This window comes from Galleria mellonella, unplaced genomic scaffold, assembly GCF_026898425.1.
Source record: "Galleria mellonella isolate WM207_F2 unplaced genomic scaffold, CSIRO_AGI_GalMel_v1 utg121, whole genome shotgun sequence".
Taxonomy (NCBI): Eukaryota; Metazoa; Arthropoda; class Insecta; order Lepidoptera; family Pyralidae; genus Galleria; species Galleria mellonella.
In genome coordinates this window covers 3,174,134-3,199,479 of record NW_026441983.1, presented here as the reverse complement: position 1 = coordinate 3,199,479, position 25,346 = coordinate 3,174,134, and the positions used below count along the sequence as shown (strand labels likewise).

Genomic DNA, 25,346 nt, shown 5'->3' with positions numbered 1-25,346 from the left:
ACTATGACTTTTTTTTATACCACCAAAGTGATATTTTTTTTTTATACAACTTAGAATGGCAAACAAGCTGACGGCCCACCTGATGGAAAGTGGTAACCGTCACCTATACACATGAGCAGTACCATGGACATAACAGAGTATACTGTTTCGCCCATGATACCCTCCATGCGTTGCCATTCCTGAGGACTTAGGTGTTATTCCTCTGTACACTGTAAATTCACGCCATATCCCACCCTTCAAACCGAAACACAGCCATGCAAACACAACTGCTTCACGGTTGAAACACGAATGGGACAGAGGTACCCAAGCAATCGACTTTTGTACAAAGTCTCCCTCTGGTAATTATACAGCTCGTCTGATGGTAAACGATCACTGTAGCCTACGGACGCCTGCAATACTAGGAGTCACGTGCGCGTTGCCGACCCTGAAGAAACTTTAATATACTCTTTATTTTTTAATATACCCCATACTGTAGTCTCTAGGGGAAACCTCCTTCCACAGCTTGTGAGAGAAAATTTCTCTGAAACCGCACTGTACGTGACCATTTAGGTTCAAGCGTGTGAGGATGAATTCCCTGTCGATGGCGAGCGGTGCGATGATAAAAGGTGGCTGTGGGCATTTCAAACAATTCCTCAGAACACAATCCGCTACACAAGCGGTAAATTACACAAAGGGAGGCAAAGTCTCAGATTAGAGTTAAAGGCTCGATACCGCCTTTACGTTTGGGATAGTGAAGAACTCTCATGGCCCGTCTTCGATCGAGTCAAAAGGATATGACGTAAAATGTGAGATAATATTGAAAGTTTGAAGTAAAAATCAAAACATGTACTTTAATTTAATATTTATTTTATAAACTATTCGAAGCGAATCATAAATTAACGTCAAGTTATCTATGTAACGAATGTGTGAATATTGCGAGAGAGAGAAAAAAAATAAAATTAAAATGAAACAAGTTGCAAGTGAATGGGGAGGCGTGCTCGTTTCATATATTCATATATTTTTAATTAACACTTACAAACGAAAAATAATACGCAATAACAAAACAAACGTTTCAATAAATAAAAAAAAAAAATAGATCAGATAATATCTAGTTCGCTATTAAAAGTAAAGAGTGAAATAATTTACAATGATTCGATTGTTCTTTCGGAACCGGCACCGGAAGATACGGCACTTTCGGCCGCCATTACACGTTTTGAATATCGAATGTAACAAATTGTTGGTTTTTTTTTAACACACTGCTTGCAGATAGGCAAAAGCCACTCGACCATACAGCCTGTATGGGTGGGGTTGTAAGATCATCAAATCAGCACCGTGGAAATTACTTTAATCATAAAAATCATTGTCACTTAAAAATGGAATTGTTTTACGTGGTAACTTGTTCTATATACTGTAGATGCGCGCCGGAAGCGCCGTATATTTTTATCTAATTACAGCCCAGCAATGATGGTGGCCGGATCTTCTACTCCCTCCTTGATTTTTCTAAGGAACAAGACGGCTTCGCGGCCATCGATCAGCCTGTGGTCGTATGTCAACGCAATGTACATCATTGGTCGGATAACCACCTGGCCGTTTAGAGCAATGGGCCGCTCGAATATGCCATGCATACCCAAGATGGCGGACTGTGGCGGATTGATAATGGGCGTGCCCATCAAAGAACCGAAGACTCCACCATTGCTAATTGTAAAGGTACCTCCGTCCATCTCCTCTACAGTTAACTTGCCGGCCTTGGCTTTCTCTGCCAAGCCAGCAACCGTCAACTCGATGTCAGCGTATGTCATATTCTGCACATTCCTAATGACCGGCACCACTAAACCTTTTGGGGTCGCGACTGCCACAGAAATATCGACGTAGTCGCGGTATATGATCTCGTTCTCCTCTATAACAGCATTCACCACTGGCTGGTCGAGAAGAGCATTGGCGGCCGCCTTAACGAATGGCGACATGAGACCTAGTTTCACGCTGTGCTTCTTGGTGAACGAGTCGAGGTACTTCTTCCGGAACGCCATAATGTTTGACATGTCGATTTCGTTGAAGGTTGTCAACATCGCATTCGTGTTTTGCGCGTCCTTCAAACGCTGTGCGATGCGCTGGCGCATGCGGTTCATTTTGACGCGCTGCTCCGTTCGGGTACCAGCTATTTCTTTGCTGTAATCCGATGGCGGTACCTTAACAGTGGCCGTCTCTATGGATTGCGCGTGTCGGATCGCGGCGACGGGGATGGATGAGGCCGGCGCCGCTGGGGGAGGCGTTGAGGGTTTAGGGGGAGGAGGTGGTGGTGGGGCAGCTGCCTGTGGCGGAGGTGGTGGGGGTGCTGCCGCGGACGGTTGAGGCGGCGGCGGCGGCGGAGGAGGAGCCTCGGCCTTAGGCGGCTCGGGAGCAGCTGCCGCCGCCTTCTTCGGCGCTTCTCCTGTAATTTCTATCCTGAATAACTTCTGTCCAGCTTTCACTGTATCACCATCTTTTACGTATAACTCCTTAATGATACCGTGTCCGGGCGCCATGACTGGGATTGCTGTTTTGTCTGTCTCAATTTCGAGGACCACTTCGTCGGCTGCTACAGCGTCGCCGACTTTCTTGTCGAGCTTCACATCTCCTTCGGAGACGGAATCAGGGAAGCCTGGAGTATTGACATCCTGTTCTTCAAAAAGAGGACTAGTGAAGTGAATTGAGGCTATTTGGTTGTGGGCAGTCAGGACCTTGGGCTGAGCGAGCCTGGCTCGAGGTAGGGTACCGAGGACTTTGGGCACCTCAGTAGAACGGAAACGGAGGCCCTGCCCCTGCCTCCGGTATAACGTCTGTAAGTGCTTCGAGCAGCGTCTTAACATTGTAAGTGTTTAGTGGAGACTTCGAATTATCCTGGAAAGAAGAACAAACTGATTTGAGTATTAAAGTAATTTGATGTTTGAATAATGGGATTTTTTAAATATAAGCCAAAAAGAAATCTATGGATGCTTTGTCGTTGAATTCAAATTTCATACGAAACATATATGTATAAGAGGCATATATGGTCATAGTCGTAGAATACTGACGGATCCATATCTGTAATATCGTCAGATCCGTCAGTATTCTACGACTATGACGATATATAGTTCATGGAGAAAATTTCTTTTTGTGTTTGTCTCGTCTTCTCAAGTTTTTTAGTCATCGAGAGACAATCCTTACCATAAATTTAAGTCCGGCCATAATAAAACCCCTAATGTACATAATACTACGCCAACGACTTACACGAAGGAAATATTGCCCACGGACATAAATCCGACGTCAACGCAGACTTTTACATTAAAGATATTTGAATTTGGAACGCACAATCATTTGTTTACATTGATTGTACTTCGTGACAAGCAATGTAAACAAATGATTAAAAGCTATGTTTTGCTCCGAAAAGAGAAACGGCAGTTGCAATGGTCACAAAATTAAAATTGGACCAACACGGACGTAAACCTAAACGACTACAAAAAGAATTGTGAGATTCGGTTCGGAATTGGCGACGTAATCGCGAACACGTAGTGTTAGAAACTAACATATTTTTTTTGCATCTGACAATTAGAAACGTATAAAATAACATTTATGGTACGGGGGAAAGGGATTGTTAGTAATGGAGATTAAGAATCCCATTGCTAGCAATATACCCAATCAGGTCGACCTCCTCGCGGTTCCCCCTGAAAACTATCATGGTTAATTCCTGATGAATTCATCATGATGGGCTAACTGGCCTGTTTTCATTCTCATCTATCACCCTTCACTGGTGCTCCGCCAGCGTATCCCGTTAGCGCAGGCGGGGTTGCCATACCATTTTCATCCAATAAAAAAAAACATTTATGGTACAACCCACCGTCACTACTACCAACATAATAGAACGACCAATCCGAGCAACTCGCGGGCACCCGCTCGTTATAAGTAATAGACATTGGCGCCCTCTACAGTAGTCTTACGCCGGCCGCCAATACGTCGCATATGTCTTACATGTACCTAGAGCGCGCTCCCGCCATTGCTAACAACTGTGTATTACTTGTTGCTCGTATTAAACTTGTTTTGACAATCAAGGTCTTTCAATTCACAACCCTCGACTCTGCTTACTATACATTTTAATTTGTATATGGCAACCCCATACGTTCAACCTGCAATAGTTCTTGTACTGTTTACTTACTCGCCAACTACAATAGTTATTGTTCAATCCAGAATTAACTTTAATGGAATAATCACTGACTACTCTCCACTAGCCATCTGTACATGATTCGTATGCACAGTCAAAAAAAACGAATTCAGACAAACTGTCCATCTCCATTAGGAAGTCTCTAAAAATCAAAACGTTTTTAACACTCGACGCGCCATCTAGAGTTTTAGATATACGATCAAAATACATTACATAAGTGATAAATTTAACGATCAATAAAATTTTCAATAGATGACACAATACGTACACTATCAAGGTCCAATATACAACGTGATATGGAAACAGCTGAAATATTGATGCTGTTAATTAGGTTTGAAAATAAACGTGTGGTTCTAGCATAGAATGGGCCATCTCTTTCCCGTGGGTGTCGTAAGAGGCGACTAAGAGAGGGCGAAGGATGGGCAGCAGCGTCCCTCTTAAAAAATCTGTAAAGCCTAACTGCGATCGCCAATCTGCCTGTCAATCACATAATGCCACAACCTGTATCTAATTAGATGTGGTAAAAAAATTTACACATATATGAACCACTATGTTTTACGATCATATGGCGTAAAACACTGTTATATAACAATAAATTAAAGAAGGTTAAAAACGCGCCGAAAACAACCTGGGGTCTACCACGAAATGAAATTCCAAATTTACGGACTCAATTTCGTGTTATCGTTCATAGCGAAATTGGCCGAGTATGTGGAGCATAACATTTTATTCGTCATAAATTTAATATTAGTAAAAAAAATGTAACATTTTTTAATATTTTTTAACATTATTTCTTATTTATTTATTTATTTATACTTTATTGTACATAAAAATTACATTGTTATAATTTATATTAAATGAAGATGTACAACAGGCAAGCTTAAATCTTTAAGAGTTCTTTTCCAACAAACCTTGATTGGTAAGGAGCATTAATTACCAGCGGGCAGTGTGCGTACAATAAGAAGAGGAAACAGTATATTACTAGTACTTACTATTATTACATTATGTAATTTTAACATCAAATTTAGGTTTAGAAAATTTCGAAAAATGTTTCATGGTAGGCCCTCCGGAAACGATACTATTTAGAACCACTACAACACTTGCAAACACTTCCGCGCAAGTGACAAACACCGGCCATCTTATTTATTCCTACCATTTTACTCACTCCGTCCATCCTTTTCAAATTATTTAACGTATCTTGTGAAATTAACATATAAATAAAATAAATGACTTTATGCGCTATCGCTCTTTGGAACATTTTTTTCCCAGTTGTTTTCAAAGCATACAATGTACCTACCTTCTTAAAAAAAAACATTGCGCAATATTTATTAATTATAGATTATAGAGACTTGAAATCTAAAATGCCACCTACATGAAGTATAGTTATCTCTTTCGATCAATAGCAATAATCTTATCGATTTATCAATCTACTCACGTATTCATACACGTAAGATATGATCCGTAGAAAGAGAATGTCATAAGAACTATCCTTTATCTATGACATGGAGGAATCGGAGGAATTTCACCGACGACAGCACCATGGTGATCACAGAGTAAATGTGACGACCATGGTTCTACTAATGCGTTGTCATTTCTGAGGCTTAAGATGTTATACCCCCATAACTCGTAATTGCATTGCCATAACCCATTGTTCAAACCGAAAAACATTTCATGCAACCACAACAGCTTCATGGCAAAAAACGGAAGTGAGATAGATGTATGCATGCAAACAATTTTTATAGAAAATTTTTGCTAAACCTTGTAGAATAAATTTTAAATGCTACATTACGCAGGTAAATTCTGGAACTACATTGCATTGTATGTTATTATGCAAAATATCTACCTACACACTGCTTTACATACGCTGTTTTAGATAAGGCGATTATCGAGGTAAAGAATCACAATTTATCATGAAAATATCAAAGGTCAAAGGCGCCATTTTTAATTCAATATTTTTTTATGCTGCTTTCGAAAGCAACTGGTAGAATTTAAATTACAAAAAAAAAATAAAGGAACTTTTTTAAATTTAGAACGCAAAAGACAATAAACACATTCATCTATTTTTTTTTTTTTGTGAACGATTATATCAATTATTTATAATTCTTTTTGCTCTTCCAATGATCCCATGTTATTTTTTGCGGTAATTGAAGCTAAAATAGATTTTTTTAACGAAACAAAACACTGCTAGTTGCGTAACAAAACCTACACATAGACAGGGAGTAAGTTTTTTTTTAATGGGTGATAATGGAATTATAACCCTGCCTGCGCTATCGGTATACACTGGCGGGGCACCAGTGAGAGGTGATGAAAAGACAGGTCAGTGACCCATCGTGACGAATTCCACTGTTCACAAACAGATCTTTTCTCTTCATAATATTACTTTACAGATAATAAAAGAATGTCCCATCAAAATAACGGACTTCAAACGTCACAAAATCACTTATTTTGTTCTAAAAACTTAAGTGCTAAATCGATTTTGATAAAATTTCGATAAAAAACAAACAAATCGGTTTACAACCGTCGGTCAGTTATGAGATAACGAACACATAAAAAAAAATACAACCGAATTGAAATCCTAGTTAAATATAAATATAGTATAAAAATATAAATATAATATAAATGTTTTCTTTCTTCTTTCTTTCTAGTTCTTAATTTGTTAAAAGAGAATAAATACGCTACAATCGGGCTGTACAGGGGGGAAGGGATTGTTAGTAATGGAATTTGACAGTTCCATTGCTAGCAATACGCCCTATCTGGTCGACCTCTACGCGGTTCCACCTGGAAACTATCATGGTTAATTCTAGTGGAATTCGTCACGATGGGCTAACTGACCTGCTTCATCTTCACCTATCATCCTTCACTGGTGCCCCGCCGGTGTATACCGATAGCGCGGGTGGGGTTACTATTTCATTATCACCTATAAAAAAAGCGGGCAGTACAAATGACGCCTGGAGATGGCGCTGATTAGCGTTTTTTCATTACTAATTAACGTTCACATACATATTTACGCAAATGACAAGTAGCAGCAATATTATTATTCCTATTGTTTGATCTCAAAGTAGCGTTTATCTAGTAGTATTCTGTAAATACGCGTGGATATTTCAACCTACTTAAAAAAAAGAAGGTTCCCGTTTCGGTTGTATTTTTTTTTCGATGTTAGTCACCTCATAACTCCGTCAGTTCTAAACCGATTTGGAAAATTATTTTTTTTTTATCTGGAAGGATATTTTTTTTTACAACACGGGGCAAACGAGCATGCGGCTCACCTAATGGTGACTACCGCCGCCCATGATAAATTACCCACAGACAAGTCCCATAGAAGTTTTATCAAAATCGGTCCAGTAGGTTTTTAAATCAAGCCATGTGATCCCGGGATGCAATGGGCCATCTCTTCTTTTCTAGTGGGTGTCGTAAGAGGCGACTAAGGGAACTTAATGATCGAGGGATGAGCAGCAGCATTTCCCTTAAAATATCACCAAAGTCTAATTGCATTGCCAATACACCAGCCAAGCGTGGTAACTACTGACAAAACACCCCTTATGGGGGAGGCCTATGTTTAACAGTAGACAATTAATGGCTTATATGATATGGTATGGAAATCGTTTTTTATTTTATGTTGAACACACTTTAATTATTTATAAAAATAAGTAACATTGGTTTACTTGGTTACATAGGCCAATTCTGAACAGAGATGGCGTATTGATTTTTTTTTTATTATTTATTTATTTAGAATGTTAATAGATTTTGAATTTAGAATACACGTTACAAACATAAAACGGCGAAACAAGATTATAAAGTGCATAGGTTGGCAATGTAAAAGAGAGAAAATATAATTATCTATACGTTAAAGCGAGATAGACAGATAGGACAATAATTTGAACAATATATGCTCGAAGCTGATTTTGCGGGAAATATGAACGAAATAATTTCGAAATATTTTTACGTATTGTAGTAGAATTAGTTTTAAGTGAATGTAATTTGGTTAGAATTAAGTGTGCCTACTGTACTGTATTGTACTTGTATGTAAGTTCCAACAATCTGAACAAGCTAATCATTGTAAGCAAGATAGAAGGGAAAAAACACGCGAACTATTACCTAATCGATGGTCGGACCAAGTTACCGCCGTTACGGGACTATCAATTGCAGCTGCCCCGCGAGAAGCTGAAGACCGTGCAAAATGGAATAACATCATAAGAGAGGCAACAGACACCTTTCAAGGACACGACCTTCAGTAATGAAGAAGACGAAGAGAGAGACCTGGATGTAATATAAATAATAGAGAAAACACAGCTTCACGTTTTATGTGTAAATACTCAAACTTAGGTCACTATTCGTATATATTAATTATTAATAGATAAAACATTCGCTAGATTTCAATTTAATAGGTAAATAATTGAGGAAACCGCATTTAATTTTGTTTTATCTGTACGCGGGAAATATTTAAGAAAAATTGATATGCGGTAAAAATTTATCGGCTTATATTACTCCTTTAATAATAATAATAATAATACCAGCTATTATATTAACTGTCCACTGCTGAACATAGGGTTCCCACATAAGGAGGGTTTTGCCAGTAGTTGCCACGCTTGGCAGGTTAATATACAACCGCAATTAGGCTTTGGTGATTTTTTTAAAGAGACGCTCCTGCTCATCCCTTGTACATCGAATTCTTTTAATCGTCTCTTACAACACCCGCAGCAAAGGACTGGCCCCTTCTATGTTGAAACCACTCGTCTTTTAAGGAGAAAGGGAAATTAACAATATAGCCTATCAGGTCGACCTTTGTGAGGTACCTACTGGAATCTATTGTGATGTGGAATTTGTCATGATGGGCCAACTGACCTGATCTCCTCTTTTGTACGAAAGTTGATTGCTTGGGTACCTTTGTTCCTTTCGTGTTTCAACCATGAAGCAGTTGTGTTTGCATGGCTGTGTTTTGGTTTGAAGGGTGGGATATGATGTGAATTTACTGGGTCCAGAGGAATAACACCTGAGTCCTCAGGAATGGGAACGCATGGGGGGTATCATGGGCGAAACGGTATACTCTGTTATGTCCATGGTACTGCTCATGTTTATAGGCGATGGTTAACACTTTCCATCAGGTGGGCCGTCAGCTTGTTTGCCATTCTAAGTTGTATAAAAAAAAATCTAATTTTGTGGAATCATGAAATGAAATGAAAATCTTTTATACCTACCTTTGTACAAAGTAGTGAGATATAGGTTAATATTATTTAAAAAAAACTTGACACAATAATAATGTAGAATAAAAAAAAAAATTGTACCAAATGTTAGTTCTAAATCTAAATATTAAAAAAAAAGCAGAAATATAAAGCAAATAAAAAGATATATATATATATATATATATATATATATATATATATATATATATATATATATATATATATATATATATCTCTAAATAAAAACTCCTTACATACCACATAATACCACTACACACTACATTTAGCTTACTATATATTTTAGTTTTTTAGCAAAATACATAATTAATCAATAAAAAAAAAACTAATATCGTCATAGTCGTAGAATACTGACGGATCTGACAAATATTACATATAAAGATCCGTCAGTATTCTACCACTATGACAATATGATAAACTAATAATGATAAAATAATTTGTAATTTATTTGTTAACTTTGTCCGTGTGACCGCAATATGTTTATTGACCAAGATAAAAAATAACCTATAAACTTCTCCATCCCATATAGTATGTATATACCAAATTTTATAGTAATTGGTTATACCATTAAGGTGCTATATAATAACAAACAAACTCACTCTCATATTTATAATATTAATAAGGTTTATTGTTTTTTTTATTCTACATAATAACAAAATTTTCAAAATCTTTTCAATTGAGCTTTCTACGAGTAAATTTGACCATTTTTCTCAAGAACACAAAATCTGGAAAATTATTAAAAAAAATTAATACTACTACTAAATAAATACTAATATAGTGCATTTGTCGAATCTTACAAATAGGGACTTAAATATCATTTAAGTTAACTCTGTTTATTACTTTTTGTATTAAGAAGAGGGTGTTTCCCGTAACATGCAATTTAAAATTAATTTAAAAAACTTATCATCAGATTTAAATATATTTACTCATTTTTAATTCTAAGCTCGTTTTTAAAAAGAGAACATAACAACACTATAAGATCAGTCTTTAAAACTATTGGATAATAGAACAAAATGAAAACAACTTTCTAATAAGTAAAGTAAATTATTAAATGTAACTCTATTTACAGAAAAGGATCTAGGACTGTATGTAGTGTTTGCATTAAACACTGATTACAGTTTATCTTGTTTGGATATTGATAAATAAAGCTATAAATATAATATAAATTGGATGACATTTTTAATATATAATTTCAAATAATAATGTGTAAAAATCATTACAAAAATATCATTAAAATCGGTTATTAGCTGCATTTATAAGAGTATGTAAGTTATATAAAAAGAAAACATATTCAATAGAATTTAAGAAAAAATTAAAAAAAAATTAATAAAACAATAAGTACTGGCTGGCAATTACTAAATGATATTGTGAAAGCCTTGTAACACATTTGAAATTAGAATAATTGACACTCTATCAAGATTGACAGCATTTTGATCAGAGTGAAAGTTACTTCGAAAAAACGGAAAATAATATTTGTTTATTAATATAAGGCACAATTAGTAATAAATTACATAAAAAGAGACTACTTTTAAGCCCGATAGTGGCTGGGAACGGCCGGCGTACGCCTACATGGGAGGAATTTTCAAGGTTATTTCTATATAAAACTATATTTATAAAATCTATGTTAATAACAACAAATCCACAATCCTTACCTTCTGGAGTAGATAAACAAACGCTATCAGTGAATGATTAATTATAATTCACAGACAAAAATGTTACATAAGTGTCGACCACATGACAGTTTCGATCGCGACCAATGTTAGTAAAACCTTTTTTCTGAAGCGTTACTCAATGCATCGTTGCAGTATAACGTGCTTATAATAAACAGAACTGATACTTCACTTTATTTTGACGCTGCTTTACAACTTTTTTACAGGTGGTGTGGCCCAAAGACCTACATTTATTTCAATTTGCCTTCCCTTCGCCCGAGTATTGATGGCAAGGCATCTGTCAAAAATTATGCAATTGCGTTTTGATTCTGCTAAGTTAAAGACGAAATTGTAAAGTCGTGCATAATATTGTATTCATTAGTAATAACTTTTATATAAATAAAGATATAGTTAAAATATTAAATAGATAATATTTCTTTTATTTAAATTTGTTTAATATTTTTATAACATTCTCCGTTTTAGAAATTAGCATCATTGCGTTTAGTTATTTTAAATTAGATCAAAATCAGTCATGTGGCCATTCCAAAGACAGTGAATTATTTATTTGCTTGATTATAATAGAGAACAACACTTGCGACTCCAGTAGCGATACCAAGCGACACGTTGAATAGTTGTGTACAATAAGGTTCAATATAAATTTCGTGTCACAGATCTCCTATAATCCTGTGCTATTATCGCAGCAAAAAGGGAGAAAGGGATTGTTGGCAATGGATTTAGCAGCCCCCCTTACTAACAATATATCCTAATCGACCTCTACGCGGTTCTTTCTGGAAACCATCGTAGTTAATTACTGATGACTTCATCACGAGGGGCCAACTGGCCTTCTCTCATCCTCACCTTATTATCCCTCGCTGGTGCCCCGCCAGTGAATGCTAGTAGCGCGCTACTATTTCATTTTCAGCGATTTAAAAAAATAGGCGTTGTTATAATTTACTACACCAATATAAGATATTGAGATATTGCCAGTAATCACACACATAAATTACTCACTGAAGTGTAATATGTTCCCGATACAGTGGAAAAAGGCTTTTATTATTCTACTTTGCAAAACGCCGAATCTGATCAGCTTCTACCAATTCCGCCACAGATCCATCTCCCCATTCTCTCTAAGGTCCTTGAATCAGTAGTTCACGATCGATTACATCAATATCTCACTGTCAATCACCTGTTATGCCCTTTCCAATCAGGGTTCCGTCCTTCCCATAGCACTACTGGAGCACTACTTAATATTACTGAGGACATTCGGCGAGCCATGGATGGCACCCATCTTAGATCTATTGTTTTTCTTAACTTTAGTCTTTAACGCCTTTAACTTAGTAGATTTTGACATTTTGCTTGCCGTGTTCCGAGCAGTAAACGTATCCTCTCCTGCTATTGAATGGTTTTCTTCCAATTTTTCGGTCGCCAGCAGTGTGTAAGAGCCAATGATGCTTCATCGGTTTGGTCTCCGCTCACTGCCGGTCTACCGTAAGTTGGGATGCTTTCTCCTTTACTTTTCAATTTTTATAAACAATATTTCTCGTATCATTATTTCTCCCTACCATCTGTATGCGGATGATCTACAACTTTACAGACACTTTGCACTGTCCGAATTGTCTGATGCCATTGCTGCCTTAAATACTGATTTATCTGCAATACAATCGTGGACTAACACATTTGGCCTTCTCGTAAATCCTGTTAAATCACAAGTCATCATTATTGGCAGCAGCAGGATGCGATGCAGGTTGAATTGGACCGAGATACCGCCACTTCACTACAATGGAGTTTCAATAGTATATACCGAGAATCTTGGTCTCATAATGGACGGTGCTCTATCTTGGCTTGGCTCTATCATATAATGAACTTAGTAAATGCATGCACTTTTCATTTCACTCTATCAAGCGACTCCAATACTTTCTCCCTACTTTCCTTCTTCTACTCTCACAATCTCTCCAACTCCCTATATTTGACTATGCCGACGTCTGTTTTTTGGATGTGACTGAGGAGCTTTTAAACAAACTGGAACGTTTACAAAATGTAGCTGTTAGGTTCAATTCTGTTCTTCGTAAACAAGATCATGTCTCTGCCTTTCGCAACCAGTTAAAATGGCTCCCTATCCGATTTCGACGTGATATGCACATCCTTTCTTTCCTTTATAACATACTCAATAACCCCAATTCTCCATCGTACCTCCGCTCCCGGTTTAAATTATTACCACCACCAGTCCGTCCTAAACGCTCCTGTCAAGCTCAGTCCAGGATGCTTGAACTTCCTGTGTGTAGGACACACTTTATGGGCAACTCTTTCTCGTATCGAGCTGTCCAGTTATGGAACAAACTCCCTTCCCACATACAAGAAAGTCATTCTATTACCTCTTTCAAGAAAAGGTTGAAGTTACATTTTTTTTCGTTTGAGTCATAATCTTAATTTTTCATTTTTCTCATTGAACTGTCAAACCTTAAAATCATTTAGTTAAATTTCTAATGTAGGTAGTATGGGGGGGTGAGAGATTGTTAGTAATGCAGACTACCAGTCCCATTGTTAGCAATATACCCCGTCGGGTCGACCTCCACGTGGTCCCTCTTGAAAACTATCGTTCTGAATTCCAGGTGTATTTATCACGATGGGCTAATTGACCTGTTCTTTCATTTTCACTTATCATCCCTCACTGGTGCCCCGCCGATGTATACCAATAGCGCAGGCGGTGTTGCCATTCTATTATAGTCCATTAAAAAAAATGCAGGTAGTATTTTAGTTTTTATTTTAATTCTTCATTAACATTTATTACATAAGTAGGTAGGTATTATATTTATTTATTGAACATGTATTTATGTAATATGTTATTATATATTTTATTTAACTGTATATTTGTTTATGTATTCTAAATATTAATAGTTGTAGCACTTCAGCTGCCCGCTAACAACATGTTTTCTAACTGCATTTGGTTGACTGGAAGAGATCTCTGTCAGAGATAAGTCCACCCTTGCTCACAATATTTATAAATGCAATAACACTGTAATTTACAAGTGCAATAAAGAATATATCTTATATATAAAATTCTCGTGTCGCGGTGTTTGTTACCAAACTCCTCCGAAACGGCTTTACCGATTTTTATGAAATTTTGTGTGCATATCGGGTAGGACTGAGAATCGGCCAACATCTATTTTTAATACCCCTCAATGATAAGGGTGACCCACCCCTAAATTTTTTTTTTATTTTTTTACAATTCTTTTTATTTTTATTTTAATAAGATTTAGCATTGAAAAATACATACAACTTTAAATTTTCATGCTTTTCTTATCAACCCCTGTTTTTTAATCGCGATTTTTATATTCCGCATTACGGTTGCATGACGGCAATCGAATATAATAATTGTAGTATGATAAATTTTCATGTATAGTTCTCGAAATAATGTATATGGTAAAACAATGTTTGCTGAGTCAGCTAGTAAATAATAAAATCGCCCCTTCCTTTCCCGTGAGTGTCGAAGAAGCAACAACAACAACTAAAGAAGTACGAGGGATGAGCAGCAGCGTTCTTCTTAGAATATCTTTAAAGCCTAACTGCGGTTGCCAATCCGCCTGCCAAACATGACAATTACTGGCAAAACCTCTCAAGGAAGAGGCTTATATTCAGCAGTGGACAATTAAAAGCGGATATGATGATGAATATAATAAAAAAGACACATCAAACATAACATAACGTAGTGTCTGCAATACACGTGTGACATCCCCGATGTTAAAAGCAGCGACGCATTCTAGTATGAATCGTATAAAACTTAACAGCGCCTCTCGCGGTTACTTTCGGAAACTCAGATTGGCATAGAAATTTTTCGACGAAAACGTGAAAGCAATCGGACTGAACACGATTGCTTTACAATGATTTTTATTTTTTTTTAAATACGTTCTCTATTTATGTGTTAATGTTTCACTAATTGTGCCGAAATATTCACAGCATATTAAACTAAATATGTATAGAAAACATTTCATTGAACTTTTCATTGTTTTCTCTACTGGACACTAGATGTCGTAAAACATATGTGAAAAAATGTTACAAAAAATAATGTAATAGAAATGTTTCATAGAATTCGTGAAACTGCGCGCTGAAGCTTGTTAGCATAATAATTAAATTGTGTTCCAATTAAAAACTACTTTTATTGTGGCAAAACCATTTATTTCGATTTCAAAGTACTGATTTTGATAAAATTTCTATGGAATTAATCTGTAAGTGTATCCTCTTAGATAAAAAATGAATTTTCCAAATCGGTTTATAATAAAACATAAAAAACAACACCTATTTTTTTAAGTCGGTTGAAAAGGAACAGGCTGATGGCCCGCCTGATGGTAATCCATCCGGGTTAGTCCCTATTGCTATCAATATACCCCATCAGGTCGACCTCCACGCGGTTTCCCCTGGAAACCATCGTGACTAATTTATCGTTAAATTCGTCACGATGGGCTAACTGATCTCTCTTTTCATCCTCACCTATCATCCCTCACTGATGCCTAGCCAGTGTATACCGATAGCACAGGCGAGATTACCATTTCATTATCATCCATTAAAAAAAAAAACTACTGGCCTAACCACCCTCATGGAGGGGGGAAAGGGATTGTTAGTAATGGAGACTGAGAATCCCATTGCTAGTAATATACCCAACCAGGTCGACCTTCTCGCGGTTCTCCCTAGAAACTATAATGGTTAATTCCTGATGAATTCATCATGATGGGCTAACTGGCCTGTTTTCATTCTCATCTATCACCCTTCACTGGTGCTCCGCCAGCGTATCCCGTTAGCGCAGGCGGGGTTACCATACCATTTTCACCCATCAAAATGCCTATGTTATAAGCCTATGTCCAATAGTGGACAGTAATGGCTGATATCGTCATCATATGTCAGCTTATTACATCACCAAAAGCCTAATTGCGGTTGCCAGCCCGCTTGCCAAACGTGGTAACTACTGGCAAATTCCCCCTTATGGGGGGGAGGCCTATATTTAGCAGTGGACAGTAAACGACTCATATGATGGTAGCCGCTCCTTTAGCCTCTACATAATAAGGCACTAATATGAGAATACATTATTTTAAGAGGCATAACACCAGAGTTCTCAAGAAGGCCGGCAGGACACCTGCAATGGCGTTAGTGTTGTGGGTGATCATGGGCGGCGGTAGTCACTTACCATCAGGTGAGCCGCATTCTCGTTTGCCCCCTGTGTTGTAAAAAAAAAAGCTTGTTTGCCATTCAAAGTTGCATAAAAGAAAAAAAAAACAAAACACTAAATTACAATAAAATTTAATAAAAATAAATATCTTTTACAATAATTTGTGCGACATTTTACAATCAATATTATTTGGCAATAATAATACTTGAATGGGAAAAAAAAAACAATATTAAGTTATTATAGTATCGAATAAATTTCACTGTCCATTGAAAACTCTCTCTCACTCTTTGGAGAGAAAAATATGTAGATTAAATTTAAATTCAAATCATTTATTGCACGAATATGGGTACATACATATAAATACATACATACATATATATATATATACATACATACATATATACATACATACATATAGGGGGGAAAGGGATTGTTAGTAATGGAGACTAAAAATCCTATTGCTAGCAATATACCTAACCAGGTCGACCTCCACGCGGTTCCCCCTGGAAATATTGTGATTAATTCTAGTGGAATTCGTCACAATGGGCTAACGGGCCTGCTTTCGTCATCATCTATCACCCCTCACAGGTGTCTCGTCAGCGTATACCGTTAGCACAGACGGGATTACTATTCCATTATCATGCATTAAAAAAACCTGAGATACAACAAATTTTAGCAGCGCCTCTAGCGGATAATTGCGGAAACTTAATTACCTTACAAAAAGTGAACGCATTGTTAAATCTTTGTTCAACTCTCACACTATTGGCCTTCTGACAGTGAGAGTTAATAATAAATTAAGACGTGAATTTTATTAAATTAATAATAATATATAACCGCAACAAGATATTTTTTTGAACAAATTTAGAAAAAAAAAAATTAAAACTTAACGTTCAATGGACAGCGAACTTTAGCCGCTAAAAACAGGCAAACGTTTTGCACTTATATTAAATCTAAAATGAATTAATAAATACACTACTTACTTATAATACCTTCAATTTAACTACGTATATATAAACAAAATTTAATCAGCATTTAAAACAACTATTTTATTGCATAAGAGGTCTTTGGTAAGGCATTAGAGTACATATTTTTTCTGATACCGAAAAACAAAGCAAAATATAAACTGTCTACGATAACATGGCACGCCTCTCGAAAATTCAAAGAATTAAAAATGAGTAAAAATATTTACAAGGTTCCAACCAAGGAGTATAACCACATCACCACGAGCATCACGTACCCTGTAAATTCACGCCATATCCCACCCTTCAAACAGAAACACAGCCATGCAAACACAACTGCTTCATGGTTGAAACACGGATGGGACAGAGGTACCCATGCAATTTACAGGGTACAGAGGAATAACACCTGAGTCCTCAGGAATGGCAACGCATGGGGGGTATCATGGGCGAAACAGTATACGCTATTATGTCCATGGTACTGCTCGTGTCTATAGGCGACGGTTACCACTTTCCGTCAGGTGGGCCGTCAGCTTGTCTGCCATTCTAAATTGTATAAAAAAAATCCTGCCATTTTTACTTAATAAAAAAAAGATGGCTTTATTGAAAATAAAAAAAAAATCAATTTTCTTGGAATCCCTTAAATCTGCCACTTTTGTAAATCATCAACATGATGTGCCACAGACAAAATTTCGGAGTGAAATTTTGCAAAATGACAGCATTTCTGCCACAAATGGTTGGCGGAGCGTACCAGGTTCACGTAGACGATCTAAACACCGCCAACAGATGGCGTGAATAATAAATTTTAATACGGTTTGTATCTTATATAATTCAAAATTGTATCCCACAAAGAAGAACCGACTTCAATTGTGACAAAACCAGTTATCTTAATTTAAAAACAAAACTATTGAATCCATTTTGTAAAAATTCCTATGAGACCAATCTGTTACTATAACCTTTCAGATAAAAAAAGAAACTTCCAAATCGGTTCACAAATAGAATGGCAAACAAGCTGACGGTCCACCTGATGGAAAGTGGTAACCGTCGCCTATAGACATGAGCAGTACCATGGACATAACAGAGTATACTGTTTCGCCCATGATACCCCCCATGCGTTAATTATTGGCTGTGTAGCTCTCCACTATGTTATGCAGTAATAAATACAGAATTTAAATGCAACCGAATTGAGCACCTTTTTCTTTTTAAAGTCTATTGAAAGAAAGTACACTAACAAGATTAATTTCATAATTCTAATATATTAAAATAGGGAGGGGGGGAGGGATTGTTAGTAATGGAGACTGAGAATCCCATTGCTAGCAATATACCCAACTAGGTCGGCCTCCACGCGGTTCTCCCTGGAAACTATCATGGTTAATTCCTGATGAATTCATCATGATGGGCTAACTGGCCTGTTTTCATTCTCATCTATCACCCTTCACTGGTGCTCCGCCAGTGTATCACTTTAGCGCAGGCGGGGTTGCCATACCATTTGCACCCATAAAAAAAAAATATATTAAAAAAAATCTATTCGTGAAAATATGAAATATCTATTTATATAGATATTAAGTACCCTCTATTTAAATATTATTTAATTTTTTGATATATATTTTTGAATTCTTATTATTTGTTTTCATTGTACTGTTACTGACATTACATAATTTACAATATTTCTTTTTGTAAAAGTACAGTTCGTCAAATAAAAAAATTTGCATGCCAATATTGGCAAAACGTATTCGAACTATAATGCCATTAAAATACCTAGTATGTAAATATATACTACACACACATGCTTATACAAATTATCTATTTATGTGTACCATTATCACCACTTTCTAGAAACAGTCGAGAAACAATTGTCTATTCTTTTTTTTAATAGTTTTTATAGATTATATACTCTATGGATTAGCATTGATAAAAAAAATGTCAATCGACAGAACCATAAATTTTTTTAAGTGTAATTTGGTTTCAGAAAAAATATGTAAGCTGATTTAAACGCAATGTTTTTTTTTTCATGGAATGATGTGAATATGGGACGGGAGTAATGTGTTAAATGGAGGTATATAGGTAATTAAGACAGGAGCAAGCAGGGGCCCCTAGGGGCAAGTTGGGTAAATGTTGTACGGTAACGGGGGGAGTTGGATGGGGAGGGAAAAATGTGATTACTAGAGGTATATAGACAACTAGGGCAATGTCTAATCTTAGGGGGAAAATTAGCAAATCCAGAAAGACAAAAATGAGCCTTGGCAAAAATGGCATGCGGCTAAAATTAGTGCTAACAAAAATTTACAGCCAAAATGAGTTTTGGCAAAAATTAAAGGCGGTAAAAATGAGTTCAGATAAAAATTAAGGTAGTAAAAAATATTTCTTATGTATTATTATGTATAATTATTTCAGTATGTTGCTATAATTATGTTACATATTTTTCACCACATCTGCCCTTAATACGCTTTCTGTTTTTACCTAATGGTTAGCTGGTAGAGAATGCCATATGGCATTAAGCTCGCCACTTGTACAAAGTTTTATTGTGCAATAAACAATAAATAAATAAATAAATAATATCTGATAAGAACCAGAAGCGGCCAAATTAAGGGCGATTGACGATTACGTAGGGTGGCAAATATCATTTTCGCTTGTAGTGGCAAAGTTGCTAGATTGGGCACTGGCTCAAGTTGATAGGAATGTTGCTATATTAAGAGCATAAAGTTTAACAATCGACCCACCTGACGGTTAAAAATTAAATAAAAATTATGGAATACAATCGCACGGTACAGCATTATATAGCAGGTGACAGCTGTCATTTTGACAGATTACTTTTTTTTTCTTTTGTGGCATTCACCCCGATATTAGGGTATTTTGCCGACGGATTACTTAGTTATTATAAAAATACGATAGATTGTTTTGTTGAATCGGTTAGTTACGTATTTTGTCTTTGGCTTTAGTGACCTGTCAGCTGTCATAACTTGACATGACCTGTCATGCTGCAATTATGCTATAACACGTGTGTTCTAAGACTATAAATATCTAGTAGTTATGTTCGAGTTTCAAGTGCTAACTAAAGATAGGAATGTTGCAATGATTCAGGTATTTTCAGAGGATGGATTGGTAACATTGTTATTTTTAAGAACTATATAATATAAATAATATAGAATTATACATAACTATGTCTATGGATAATATAAACCTTCTACGCGGAAGTAGTACAAATATATTCGTTTTGGCAAAATTTAACCTTATATTTTGATATGTAAGACATATTATTGCTCAAATTGTCATTGTAAAACATTATTACGCTATCCTTTTCTAACTGCAACGATGCAATTGCATCTATTTTATATATTTTTTTTTAATTTTGTAAATAAAAAGGTACAATTTAATTTGAAATTATATAAAATTATCAATGTAAATTTAACATTTAAACATAGTATATTTTATTTTTCATATTAATAATAATAATTTTAATATTTAATAAAATTAAATAAAACTATTCAGCCTCTATGGTGGTAAAAATGCAAAAAAAAAAAAGGTGGGTAACTCTGATCATAATTAAAACAGTTTAAGACTTTGTTCTACAAGAAAAGACTGACTTCTATCATTGCAAAACTAAATATTTTGAATTTAAAACTAAACTACTTAAGTATACTTGATTAACTGTCTCTGGAACCAATCTTAAAGCATATCCTTTCAAATAAAAAAAAAAAAAATTCAAATCGGTTTAGAAATAAAAGAGATGTGATTGAAGAAAAATGAACAAAAAAATACAATGCAATTGAAACTCTGTCCCATTCGTGGTTCTACCGTGAAGCAGTTGTGTTTGCATGGCTGTGTTTCGGTTTGAAGGGTGGTGGGACGCAACTTAGAATGGCAAACAAGCTGACTGCCCGCCTAATAGAAAGTGGTAACCGTCACCTATAGACATGAGCAGTACCATGCACATAACAGAGTATACTGTTTCGCCCATAATACCCCCCATGCGTTGCCATTCTGAGGACTCGGGTGTTATTCCTCTGTACCCTGTAAATTCATGCTATATCCCACCCTTTTGTACAGTCTTCCTCTGGTAAAGTAAAGATAAGTTTGGATTGATAAGTTACACTAATGTGCATCTATCAGAACAATATGGAACCATTATATCGCTAGTGTTGCGTTTCGAGAATGCAAAACGTCTCGATTCCAATATCGAATAATTGAAATTTATTTTAAGACTTACCCCACTAAACTAAGAGAAGATGGGGGAAAAGGATTGTTAGCAATGGAGTTTGACAGCCCCATTGCTAGCAATATACCTTATTAGGTCGACTTCCACGTGGTTCCCCCTGGAAACCATCGTGAACAATTCTTGTTGAATTCGTCACGATGGGCTAACTGACCTACTTCATCCTCACCTATCATCCTTCACTGGTGCCCCGCCGGTGTATACCGATAGCGCGGGTGGGGTTACCATTCCATTATCCATTTAAAAAAAAAATTAAGAGAAGATATTTAGTGTTGTAGTACCTAATTTTAATTGTTTTCACAACATTATATAGGAGAAACGATGTTTTTTTTTTTTATTTAGATCAAAGTTACCCTATAAATATAAACAATATCTTTAATATTAACTAGTTTCCAAAAATATTATAATTGTAAAAAAATAATTTGAAACATATAGAAAAAAAAAATACTGTCTAAGTTTTGGGAACGTTACATTTTACACATCGGCACCATAGACAAATCTTCCCGCCTTTCTGTAATCTGTGGTATAAAAAACTAACCTCTACTCTATGCTTCGACTATGCACTAATCCATCTCTTTCATTCTTGGCTTTTCGATATTGGGCTTTTGGTCATCCATCTACAAAGAAAAAATTACTTTTCAATTAGATTAAGGCTTTCAATAAAGCATAGACAACGCAATTTGTTTAAAGCACCTATCTTATAACCTTACGGCTGGACAACTGTCGCACATCAAGATTTCACCAAAAGTAGTGAATTGTATTAAAAGACATTACAAAAAAAAATCCCTCCAAAATTTGACATTTCAATATTTCATAGATAATTTAGCTCGTAAACTTTTTTTTTATTCTGCCCCATTCATGACGTTCAAACTCCAGTATTTTGTCTTGTAATATTTACAACACTAATTCCCTCCAAAATTTGACATTTCAATATGTGTCACAGATAATTTAACTCATGAATTTGTTTTTTTTTTTTAATTCTGCCCCGACGACATTCGACGTTCAGACTCTAGTATCTTGTCTATGATAGGTCCGGCTCGTACGCAAGTGTCTCTTTCTCGCTCCTTGTCTTGATCTTTCTTTTCTACCTGAAATTTATTCAGAATAAACGCATCTTGTTAACTTTGAAATTTATCCTGTAAATAGTTTTTGCCTATAAAAGTAGTTTGGAAGTAGACACCCACTTCTTGATAGTATATGAATTTAAATTTACACATAAACATTTTTTTTAAACAAGTTTTTTTATACCGTTAAGGTGACAAACAAGCCCGGCCGATGGTAAACAGTTACTGTACCCTATAAACGCCTGCAAAACTAGGGGTGTCACATAACAACAATAATAATGGAATGATTTTCAGGGGGAACCGCGAGGAAGTCAACCTGATAGGGTGGGGGAAAGGGATTGTTAGCAATGGAGTTTGGCAGCCCCATTGTTAGCAATATACCCTATTAGGTCGACCTCCACGTGGTTCCAACCTGGAAATCATCGTGAACAATTTTTGTTGAATTTTTCACGATGGGCTAATTGACCTGCTTCATCCTCACCTATCCTCTCTCACTGGTGCCCCGCCAGCCTACACCAATAGCGCAGGTGGGGTTACCACTCCATTATCAAACATTAAAAAAAAACTGATAGGGTACATACTAGTAACGGGGCTATTTGACCACTTTATTAACAATCCTTCTTCTACTACCCTTCCTTTTAATAGATGGCGCTGTACGTGATACGAAGTTCATCTAATTAAAGATTAAAAAGATTGTATTTCACCAAAAAAAAAACCGACTTCAATTGTGGAAAAACCAATTATTTTGAGACAATTTTGATAAAATATATATAGAGCTAATCTGCAAGTGTATCCTTTTGAGATAAAAAAAAAGTAACTGACAGAGTTATGAAGAAACAAACATAGATAGACAGATAGATAAATAAATTATTTGCATTACTAACAGCGCACAAATAACAACATTAATAAAAGAAAATGTTAAATTAATAAAAAAAAAAAGAAAATGCATAAAAGAAGCAACAATTTCTCCCTTCATGCGTGTGTCACAGTAACACAAAATGTAAGGTCACAACTCAGTTTGTTGTTTTGTCCTCAAAAGAGCAAAACACCGATATTCTGTTGTGGCCAAAAGCCAAAAGTTAGCCACGAAATACCTTAGAAAAAATAATATATATATATATATATATATATATATATATATATATATATATATATATATATATATATATATATATATATATATATATATATATATATATATGGTTTATTATTAAGTAAATAAAAAATAACAAATACCATTAGGAGAAGGGTAGTCAGAAATCACAAAAAAAATACGATCGATTTGAGAATCTACTTATTTTTGAAGTCGGTTAAAAAACAAAGGCTACTCACGTCAGGCTCCCCGAGCAGCGTGTCGGCCAGGTACGGGGCCCGGAGCACCCCCCTCCAGTAGAGTTTCTCCAGCGGCCGGTTGACGCACCAGCCCGCGCACCTCACTCCCAGCGACCGCCAATACGACACTTCGCTCCTGGTAACAATAGGGCAATGATCTTAATTATGATCTGATACCGCTTAGCAGTTTGTATTCACACAAATTCATTATTTATATAGTTGGAACTTTTTGAAAAGAGCAACAGCCGAGTTGCCTGTTCTTCTTGGCTGAAATTGCGTTCCGAATGGGCGGTTGAAAAAAATGACTATTCAAAAATGCTTAAGTATAACTTTACTTGAATAAAAATGTTTTTTCAGGCGAGACATTGCTTCTCTTTGCATCTTCTACCGTCTGTATAACGCCGGTTTGTGTTCTAAGAACTCTTCAAGTAACAAACGTTAAAAAAAAAAAGAACTGAATTGAGACCCTCTTTCTTTTTAAAGCCGGATGTAAAACGAATTTAGAACAAAAAAAAAATGTGTGTATTTCCCATAGACATAGATTAAGGATAGTACCTGTGTCCATAGACAAAATATAACATACTCACATACTGACACACTGGCAACGCCATCACAAAACAAGACAAGAATTAGTTACACTAGTGTGCGTGTTTTGTGAATGTGTACAATGTGACAGTTCAAACATTACATGGAACTGAAGTTGTAAAATAGCAAAATATAATTTTTTTTTTTTTGGATTACTTTATTTGGACTACGTTCTTATAAAAAATATTTAATTATAATAATATATTATTGAATAATATCATTTCTTGTAATTGTTTGTATCTATAATAGTTTTACTATTGTAATCTTTTGGAGGAAACAATAAAGAGTATCTATCTATCCACATTTCTAATGGTTTTTTTTTAATGAGTGAAAATGGAATGGTAATCCCGCCGGCGCTATCGGTATACTCCGACGAGGCACCAGTGGAAGATGATAGGTGAGCATGAATGCAGGTCAGTTGGCCCACCATGATGAATTCAACAAGAATTAAACATGATGGTTTCCAGGGGAAACCGTGTGGAGGTCGACCTGAGAGGGTATATTGCTATCAATGGGGCTATTAGATCCCATTACTAACAATCCATTCCCCCCATTTCTAATAGTTCTATAATATTGCATTTAGAGAGATAAATATTTAAAACGTTATTGACAAATTTCCTGATTGCGGGTTTATGTATGGACCTAACAACAAAAAATTACATAGAAGGAATGATAAAATTAAAACTGTAAATCATATGGTTGCCTCCTTTCCTCTTATGCAAATATAATTAGTAAAAAGAGGACGAAAGATACACCATCAGATGTAATTTTTCTCAATTCATAACAAGCTAGTGTATAGGAAATGTTCTTTTTTTTATACAACTTAGAATGGTAAACAAGCTGACGGCCCACCTGATGGAAAGTGGTAACCGTCGCCTATAGACATGAGCAGTGCCATGAACATAACAGAGTATACTGTTTCGCCCATGATACCCTCCATGCGTTGCCATCCCTGAGGACTTAGGTTTTATTCCTCTGTACCCAGTAAATTCATGATATGTCAATTATTTGTCAATGACAAATTTTACATAACTCTACATA

The 25,346-nt window shown here is 35.8% G+C and overlaps 2 protein-coding genes across 3 annotated transcripts in view; both read right to left on the bottom strand.

Annotated features, from left to right (window-relative positions):
* Positions 1-824: 824 nt before the first annotated feature.
* On the bottom strand, positions 825-11,329 carry LOC113510140 (dihydrolipoyllysine-residue succinyltransferase component of 2-oxoglutarate dehydrogenase complex, mitochondrial-like). Of its 2 annotated transcripts, none has more exons than XM_026893569.3 (2): positions 11,191-11,329; positions 825-2,856 (listed from the first exon to the last, which is right to left on the bottom strand). In XM_026893569.3, the coding sequence occupies exon 2, from the start codon at positions 2,823-2,825 to the stop codon at positions 1,428-1,430; it is 1,398 nt and encodes a 465-aa protein (XP_026749370.1). In that variant the 5' UTR covers positions 2,826-2,856; positions 11,191-11,329; the 3' UTR covers positions 825-1,427. The 2 variants fall into 2 exon arrangements, with proteins under 2 accessions (XP_026749370.1, XP_026749371.1); XM_026893570.3 differs by having other exon boundaries at positions 11,001-11,307.
* A 4,941-nt stretch (positions 11,330-16,270) lies between these two features.
* The window catches only part of LOC113510127 (uncharacterized), a 33,094-nt gene continuing 24,018 nt past the window's right edge, over positions 16,271-25,346 (bottom strand). The window contains exons 14-15 of the mRNA XM_052898141.1: positions 23,721-23,856; positions 16,271-22,412 (exon numbers count right to left, since the gene is read on the bottom strand). Coding sequence (XP_052754101.1) covers positions 22,299-22,412; positions 23,721-23,856 — 250 coding nt within the window. The 3' untranslated portion in view covers positions 16,271-22,298. The remainder of the gene's footprint in view (positions 22,413-23,720; positions 23,857-25,346) is intronic.

What these genes read in the sequence shown, in the direction of transcription:
- LOC113510140 (XM_026893569.3), bottom strand. Translation starts at nt 2,825, where the DNA reads ATGTTAAGACGCTGCTCGAAGCACTTACAGACGTTATACCGGAGGCAG.